At 47.1% G+C, this 9,398-nt stretch overlaps 1 protein-coding gene across 1 annotated transcript; it reads left to right on the forward strand.

Annotated features, from left to right (window-relative positions):
- Window positions 1-6,127: 6,127 nt before the first annotated feature.
- Window positions 6,128-8,770, forward strand: ODF1 (outer dense fiber of sperm tails 1). The gene is made up of 2 exons (XM_074894320.1): window positions 6,128-6,357; window positions 8,390-8,770. Exons 1-2 carry the CDS (start codon window positions 6,128-6,130, stop codon window positions 8,700-8,702), a joined length of 543 nt encoding a protein of 180 aa, XP_074750421.1. The 3' UTR covers window positions 8,703-8,770.
- The last annotated feature ends 628 nt before the right edge of the window (window positions 8,771-9,398 follow it).

Here is a 9,398-nt window from a genome sequence, read left to right on the forward strand (position 1 = left end):
TAACCTACTCAAAATGACATAATATGCTAGCTACACCACAATCTTTTCAGAGAGAAGTAAAACTATGAGAGAAGACTGGGAGAAAAGGCAGAGAGAAAGTCAAGGGAGGCAAGACCCACATTCTGAATGGTTTGGCTGGGATAGAGATAATTTTTCTCCTTAGTAGTTAGAATAGTGCTGTGCTTTGTATTCAGTATAGGATTTGGTATGAGAAGAATGTCAATAATACACTGATGTTTTCAGTTGTTGCTAAGAGATGAAGGACTTTTCCAACTCCCCGTATTGTGCCCATGCGCAGTTGTACAAGAAGCTGGGAGGGGGCTCAGCCAGAGCACCGGACTCAAATTGACCAATGAAATATTCCATATCATGTAACGTCATGCTCAGTATATAGAGGAGAGTTGGCCAAGAAGGAGGGAGTTCTCTCTCACCTCTAGGATTGTGGTTTCAGGTCTTGTTTTTTCAGGATTGCTAGCTGGGAACAGTCTGGGTATCAGTTGGTGGGTGGTGAGCAATCGCATTGTGCATTACCCATTTGTACTTTCTATTATTGTTGTTTTATTGTATTTCAATTATTAAGCTGTTTTTATCTCAACCTATGAGTCTCCCTTTACCTGTCCAATCGTCCCTATGCCCCGGGTGGGGGAGGGTGAGTGAGCAGCTGTGTAATGTTTGGCTGCCAAACAGGTTTAAACCACGGCAAGTGTTTAACCAAAAACTGAAGTCAGTTTATGGGTCATCTATATACCTATTGAGATATGTCAAGCCTGGTCTCAGAAGGACTCGCTAGCATCTCCATTCATCACAGGGTCCCAGACCACTGGCTTGGCATCTGTAAGGAAAAAAAAACTGTCTCTATCCAATCTGTTGCTGTTGTGGTATCAGTATCAAGTCACACATTTCCCCCCAAAAGGGTGGTTGGTAAGAAACCTTATCTTTATGGTTCACCCACCTGGGCAGGTTACTTGCTTCCCAACCTGTTCCCCATTTCTCTCACTGTACTAGGAGCAGGTGACATCAGTAATTCAGGGATTTTATTGTTAACATTTGCTGGTTTTTATGTACCAGGGCGAGGTGGGATATGACTCCTCTGAACCATTAAGACCATGGGTTTCTCTATAATGCCAGCACCCAAAGGGAGTGAAAGCCTGGAAAGGGATACCCGGCAATGCATCCACTGCCATCGTTTGCCAAGAGAGCCAGATCAGTCTTTCTCATCTGAATGCTTTTGTGGTCCCTTTCCTAAAAATGACACCCCCAGGGAGTAAAATCTATGGGGACACTATTGGAAATGATCAGGTACAGCAGAGAATGCTGAAACTAAATTTATAATATTCAGCTGCTGTAATCTGCAAACAGTGTAAATGCTGGAAGGAGGCAGCAGCCACCTTCCAGAACTGTTCTCAAGTACACACGATCAAGAGAGTCACTTGTCACAGCCAAAGCAGGTGCACACTTCTGCTCAGCCCCTAAGAAGTCACAGTAAGGATTATCACCATGTGGATCTTTGTAGAAAGATCATAGAATGTAAGATGAAAAATAACAGGTTGTCTAGTCTAGTCACCCATCCAGCCCGTATAAGTGCAAAAGTGAATGATTTGCACGGGGAAGACCAAAGGTTTAAAGCGTGGGGATTTTAACTAAAAACAGCAATAGAGGCATGAAAGAAGCATGCTGCCAGCATACAGTTCTTGTTTAGCTGCTGCAATAAAGAGAAACAAGGCTACAAATTACTTTCAGATATGTGTATTTCCTTTTGCTTTAAAAACTACAGCTCAATTTTCAGAGCATTAAAAAAAGTCCTTCCTGCAGATAGGTTTTTATGATTTTTAAACACTGATTGAAAACATAAGTGAAGATATGCAGTTGGTGTGACAGGGTCCTTGGGGATGAGCAGCTTCATGCACAGGTGTTTTGGGAAATCTTTGTAAACCAGTGTTGCTACCCCTGGGTTAATTGGTTTCACAGAGAACACTCGCTGACACGGCGTTTCATCCTACTGCAGGATTTCCTGGGAGGTTTGGGGAGACGGTAAGACAAGGATGAGCACGCGCTGTTCTGGAAGCAGGGCCGCCGCACACCAGGAGCAGTGCTGCACACTGTGCTTCAGTCTGTGATGGTGGGATAGGAAAGGGGGCAGAGGAGGTGAGCGGCAGCTCAGCAAATCTCTGCTTGGCTGATTTGTGTCTGCAGACACCTATTTATCCTACGCAGGATGTGTGGTGAGGCTTTCCGAGTTTATTTCGCATGCAGGTCCCTCTGCTTGGTGTTCAAGGTAATGGGCTGTTGCTGATGCTCTCCAGGTCTGGGAACAAACTCCCTGGGTGAGTATGCCTGTAGAGGAAGGCTCACATCCCCGGTCATAAAGATGCATCCCAAAGGAGGCATCACCCCACGGGCACCCCTGCCTGCAGAGCCTCCCTGCTCCCCTGCAGGGCACATGGTGAATCCCCATATCCCCTGATTTCATGCACCAGGGAGGTTTAACTTCAAATCATTTTGAAGCTGTTGCTTTTTCTGCAGAAATTTTACTTTGACACACATCCTTGTGTTCGGCGTCTTTGCTTCATAACAGCTCCTGCAGTCTATACCCCCAGGACTCTGTCAGGAAGATTTAGCTCAATGCTCAGTTCGAGTGGTCTGCTCCAGATCTTGTCTCTTCAGATGGGACTTGGCAAAAAAAAGTTCCTCTGTGAAATAAAGGATTTGGGCTCTTACCATGTGAGAGAGACCTTCTGAAAGACTCTTTTATATGGAGCCAGAGAGACTACAGTGTCAGAGTTTTAAAGACAAAATACTGCCGTCAAAAAGGTACACAGACTTCATACAGGAGGGACCCTTCACACATTGGCAGCCTTTGAATTCAGCTTTTAAATAAAAGATTTGTCTTCAGACTGAAGAAGCAATGCCTTTTATGAGTAATAAGGCATAAAGCAATTTTTTTTTTTTTCTGGTTGAAACTACCATTCAATATAAAATAAGCTGGCTCTTGATTTATTGAAAAGCCAAACTCATATTTTGCCTTGGGAGTATAACACATCCTCCAGCTCACCAGTTTGCAGATGACTGAGAGACGAGGGTGTTGGTGCTACTGAGGCTGGGATTAGCTTTTGTGTCACAGGCCAGTCTCAGGGAATATGGTTCATGTCCTGGGCTACAGCACTTATCAGAGATGATGAGATGGAAGCTGATGGTGAGTATCATTGCTGGGAATTGCGGGTTGTTAAGAAGTTTTACTTTGCAAGGATGTATTAAGCATTTGGCTTTTAACTTTAAGTTTTTTCATTTCTGGTATAGGTAAATCTATTAGGTATATAAAGTTATTTGAATGTTTTGATTTATTCTTGCATATGATACATCAAGGTCTGAATGTGAGCAATGTCCAGCAGGAAGCCTCATGTATTTTTGTGCAACCTGATGTGTTATCTGCTACCCTTTGTGGTTCTTGGGGTCCCCCTTTTGCACTCCCCGCTCGACCACTAACAGGTCCAGCTCCCTCCAGTCAGGCAGCCCCATGGCAGCAGCCCCCAGAGTCAGCTCAGCTTTGCCTCTTTGGAGGCTGCAGGGGATATTTTCTTGTCTGGGGCCACTTGGGCTTTTGGACAGCTAATAACTGTGGAAGGTGCTTCCTCCACAGGAAGGTACCAACAGGGTAGAGCAGCTCCTGGGTTCCCAAGGGGTCTTCTGCTCTCTTAAATACACAGGGACTAAGCAGGGAGGGAGGTGATTCTCCTCCTCTACTCAGCTCTTGTGAGACCCCACTGGGAGTACTGTGTCCAGCTCTGGGGTCCCCAGCATAAGAAGGACATGGACCTGCTTGAGCAGGTCCAGAGCAGCCCACAAAGATGACCAGGGGGCTGGAGCACCTCCCCTACAATGACAGGCTGAGAGAGTTGGGGTTGTTCAGCCTGGAGAAGCTCTGGGAAGACCTTATAGTGGCCTCCCAGTACTTAAAGGGGGCTACAGGAAAGCTGGAGAGGGACTCTTTATCAGGGAGTGTAGTGGTGGAATGAGGGTTAACAGTTTTAAACTGAAAAAGGGTAGATTTAGATTAGATATAAGGAAGAAATTCTTTCCTGTGAGGGTGGTGAGACACTGGAAGAGGTTGCCCAGAGAAGCTGTGGCTGCCCCCTCCCTGGCAGTGTTCAAGGCCAGGTTGGACGGGGCTTTGAGCAACCCGGTCTAGTGGAAGGTGTCCCTGCCCATGGCAGGGGGGTTGGAACCAGATGGTCCTTAAGGTCCCTTCCAACCCAAACCATTCTATCATTCTATGATTCCCACTGATACTCGATCCACTGCAAGCCCTTAAAGACCAGATTTCCCCAAAATATGAAGCACTTCCCACGCCTGTATTCTTCTCTTAGTTTTTCCAGCAGTATTACACCTGGGAGGTTTTGGTGTCAATGCTGCTTGTGATTAAAGTACACCACAGGTGCCTTTCAGGGAGCCAGGAAAATCCATCCATGCTGCGAGCATCACTGGCACTGAAACCCATGCGGGTCATTCTCAAGAAAAACTGATGCAACAGCCTGACAGGACAGGATGGCTTCAGAAGTCCTCAAGGCAGGAGCTAATGGCACCTCAGGCCACCAACTCAGGCACCCCTGCCCAAGCTCACTGAGTGAGCAGACAACAGATCCCAGCACACACAGGATCTGCAAAGTAAAACTGTCAGCTCAGATGAGCACTTGCAGCAGTGCCATCCATGTGTGCAGCGCATGTGCCCCGTCTCCTCTGTAAAATAATTGCAGGATGCAGCACCCTTTTTGCTGTCTTACATCGACCAAAATCCTTGTGTCGTCCACTCTGGCCCACGGAGCACCTTGTTCTGACACTTGGGCAGGTGAAAGCTGTGGAGCAACATCTGTAAGGGGGGAGGGAAGCAAAGACCTGGGTCTGCTTTTCTTAGCACCTTCTTTGCTTAATGTGATGTGAGAGCAGGGACGTAAATATTTTTGGAAGCGTGTGTTCTCAAAGTGTTCCCAGAAGCACCTTAACTGCAGCTGTCAGTAAGGGATGCAAAGAGAACTTCCCATTTCTGGACATTTTTACTATTTGCTGTGTCTTTCCCATTACAAAAAAAAAAAAAAAAAAAAAAGAGGCAGAGAGCTAACAGACAGAAGGAGATGTTCCTGATGGGATTAGAAGGTTTGAAGTCACATCCAAAACTTGTAGCCACTGAAGAAAACCCCAGGAGAAGAGAGCCAGCAGGATGGGGAGGCAGGGTACTCCGCTGAGGAGAAGCTGTGCGGGAGTTGCCATGAGCACCTTGCCTTTCCCTGGCACTCACTGGGGGAGCTGGGGGTGCCCCTGGGGGTGCCAGCACCCCGAAGACCATCCTGACACATATTCAGGCCAAGGCTTCTGGTTGCCTTTGCATAACAGCATGGCAGGCCATGCTGAGTATCAGTGAAAGACGTATGTAGGCATTACACATCCAGCACCTTGTGCAAAGCACTTGGAAAAAGAGGAAAAACATAAAGAGCAGTTGCAGTTCTCCTTAATTTACACCTTTCCTTTAAGGTTGTGGTAAACAACTGCAAAAGCAGCGAGGAGGGGAAGGCTGCAAGTGGCTTTGCAGCAGCCTTCTGCCCGGTGTGCGTTTCCCTTCTCCCAGGGCAGAGGTGGTCAGGATCTGGGAATGGGAATCCTCACAATTTTCAAGAGCACACCAAGCTTAAAAACCTGAATGGACACTTGGGCTTTGTCCATGGGGATTTCTGCCTGGATGTGGAGAGATTTAGTTCCTTCTGCGCTGGTGTGCCAGGGCAGGAGGGAGGGGGATAGTGTGGGCAGCCATGCTGAAGCAACGTTGTGCATGAAACCGCACCCAAGTCATGCTCCCAACAGCCCGTGGCTGTGCTGCCTGGCCATTGCCCAGGCCCCCCACGCCCCCCATCATGTCCCCCTGCCATGGGCTCCCCTGGTGCCATGGCAACTGTGGAGCTGTGACATGTCAGTGGACCCATGATGTCATAAGGTGCCCACTGGAAGGCTGGAAGAGCACCTGCAGCTCTGCTCACATGCTCACCTCCAGACAAAACTCTTGAGGCAATTTCCCCCTGCCCCTGGTGAGCGCAGGCTGCCACAGCCACGTTTGTGCCCTGATGAGCTTTGCAGCACAACGATGTCATTGCACTGTTGCCTTTTGGAAGATGCCAAGCAGGATTTGAGGCAGGTGGAGAAAGAGATGCAGAGGCAAATGAAGCTGCTGGCCCTGCGCCTGCAGCAGCTCGACGAGGAGCTCTCTGCATCCTGCCCATGCAGCCCCACCATGCACCCCTGCTGCCTGTGCCAGCCCAACCAGGAGAGAAGGGCCCTCACCGCGAGGATGGATGTGGAGCAAGAACTGGGCAGGTAACAAATATTTGCCTGCTTTCTATGGGCATCAGCACCCTTTAAGGCACTATGAAGGAAGGTTTGGCATCAGTATCAGGAGCAAAGAACATTAACCATCTGGCAAACTGCATCTAAAGTAAAGTACACAACTAGATTCAAAGCTGTTCAGCCGTGAAACAAAGTCCAACTTTGACATATAATCAGTTTAAGTCTGGTAAACACGTAATTATGTTCATCAGTAGCCAAAATGTGCCTGTATGCAGTGAGGTGCAGCACTAATGCACCACAAATGTGTCTATATTTTTCCAGCTCATATAGTAGGAGGAATAAGTTTCAGGATTTCTACATCTCCATTTTGACCACTGGTGTGATGACTTTATTTTGTTAATGGAATTCAAGATTGACTGTAGTAGAGATAAAACCCAAAGGTAGCCCTACAGGAAGGGAGTTGTTGAATGATGAAACCTTACCATTTGGGTTAGGGAACAACCAGACATTGAGAGACCCCCAAGAAGTCCCTTGGCTCCAAGGTGTGATTCTCTTGCTGCATTTGTGGCATTGGTATTTTCTCCCCAAACTCAAGCTTTTGTTTGAGTTCTCTTGTGTTGCACCTGGAGATGATGAGACCTTCATCTTGGCAATTAAAAATGTGATATTTTTGTTACCTGTAGAGCAGCAAATATCATCCTACAGTCTACCATGTGCGTTATCTACTGGGTGCAATAAAGTTAGAGGAAAAAGGAAAAAGCCTGACCCCTGGGTTAATTTTACACTGACTTCAGCAAAACCTAAAGTTGCTGTGAGATTACTTTAAACTTAGCTTCAGCTCATGCAGGGCGGTCAGGCAGCAGTTTTCAGATCCCAGGTGTTACAGGGCTAGTGTGTGTCCAGATTTTCATCAGTGCATTGGGTACCAGAGCTGGGCAGGTGCAGCATTCCCTTGCAGAATCATTGCACAGCAAAATCCCAGTGAAAGAATGGAAAATCAGTCTAAATGGAAGCTGAGTCTCAGGATGGGTCATGGGATGTCAGGGCATGCTCTCCCTAAGTGTCAGGCTCTCTGGCCCTGCTATGCTCAGGACAACTTGCTGCTTTGAACACAAATCCATACCAGTGCCATCTGAAACCACACCACTGGAGGATTTCAGCCCATCATGCTGGGGAGTTCAACCATCCCCTTCCCACAAAAAATGCTGAGAAGGACCAGTTCTTCTCAGTACATTTATTCTCTTCTGACCAGCGATACAAAATGATCAAAGGAGCAGGTGGAGGATCCAACTCTCAGCACAGAAAATGCACCTCAAAATCACCACACCAGGTTGACTCATTGCAGGCTTTAAGTAGGATTGCTGAAATGGGTGTACCTTGCTAACGAACCACTCGTTAGGGATTTCTCACCTTAGTGGTCATGCCATTCCCTCATTGCTTGCTCTGTTTCCTCTTCCATCACATCCATTATCTTCTTAATTTGGTGCCTTATGTCCAATTGAGCTGTTATAACTGAGGTGACCCTTCCATTGTCTATTTTATAAATGGTTTGAATAAGAGCCAGCCTTCTGGTTGAGCAGTTGCTGTTTGACAGTATTAGAAATCATTTTAATGGCTCAGTGAGCCTCCAGACCAGATCTGCAGGAGCATTTTGGTTTTTTTTTTTGCCAGATGTGTCTCCTATCCACTGATTGCTTTAAACAAAACTACTAACTGGAAAATGTGATCTATTGTAACTATCCATTTAAAATGTAGGACAAGGCATAAGATGGACACACACAGCTTCGTGAGTGTATGTACATGTGAAAGAGAAGTGCTGACTTCTCTGTATCTAGATGAAAGAACTTTTCAACTCCACAATTGCTCCAACCCAAGAGGGGACACTGAAACACTCCTGACTGCTGTGGCCTGCGGGTGGGAGCTGTTTCTGATGGTGCAGACACCACCCCAAGTGCATGAAGATGGATCCAATAGTTTCCTATTTACTTCTCTTGTCCTTAAGGTGGTCCACCCATTCCTCTGTGAGTTGGACTGAAAGGCTGACCTCTTGTTTTTATTCCAGCATGCAAAGAAGACTCAACAGGTTATCGAACTTTTCCCATGATAACAAGCTTTTGGCTTTGATGGACATGAAGGGTTTTGACCCCAAGGAAGTCGTTGTAACGGTGAAAGATGGGAAGGTGAAGGTGTTAGCGGAGCACAAGGAGGAGCACGCAACCGCAGAAGGGAAGGAGTATAACTACAGAAGCATCATGAAGGAAATCAGCCTGCCGCTGGGAGTGAGCAAGGACGAGGTGACCTACTCGCTAGGACCCAATAGCATCATGAAGATCGAAATGGCATGCAAGTGCTACCCTTGTCTCTCGAGCTGCTGAGCTGCAGCAGGGAGCAGCACCTGGGCACAGTTGTTCCTCTACCACATCCCTCCTCCCCATCGGCTTTAGGTCTGTCCCACCAACCATGCGCCAGAAGATCCTCGTGCCTCTTCCGAAATAAAAGACAGCCCTCTGAGCAGATGTGTGTGGGCCTCATTTTGAAGGGGTTTGGTGGGCAAAAGGGGGGTGCCAGCAGGAAAACACAGAGATGGTTCTGGGCATACTTGACTGCGGTCACTTGCTGGGTACCAAAGGCACAGCCAGAGATAGTGTGATTCAGGGAGGTTATTGCTGTTGTGTACAATCTCATGGATTTTAAGGGCTGAAAGGCACTATTTATGATCAGTCACATTTCTATAAGGACACCTCTCTCAATCCCACCACTTCAATTTGAGCTGTAGGATATTTCTAGGAAGAAATCCTTGATAATAAACACCTTGAGGGGAGGAGTCTCCTCCCAAAGAAGTGAGCTGTGCTGTTTGTCCCCTTGGTTTGGTTCTTGCAGAGGCTGCCCAGCCAAGGAAGAACCATGGTTGAAGGACAGAGAGCTTTACCTTAGAAGATGTTGGGACTATGGCAGAGTGCTTACTAGCAGTGGAGGGGATGACCAAAGCATTTCCTTCTGTAGGAACTCTGTAGCTCCAGGAGAACATTTCTCATGTTGGCAGAAGAGGAGAATCGTCAATATAATTTCTT

This window comes from Strix uralensis, chromosome 1 (assembly GCF_047716275.1).
Source record: "Strix uralensis isolate ZFMK-TIS-50842 chromosome 1, bStrUra1, whole genome shotgun sequence".
Classification (NCBI taxonomy): domain Eukaryota; kingdom Metazoa; phylum Chordata; class Aves; order Strigiformes; family Strigidae; genus Strix; species Strix uralensis.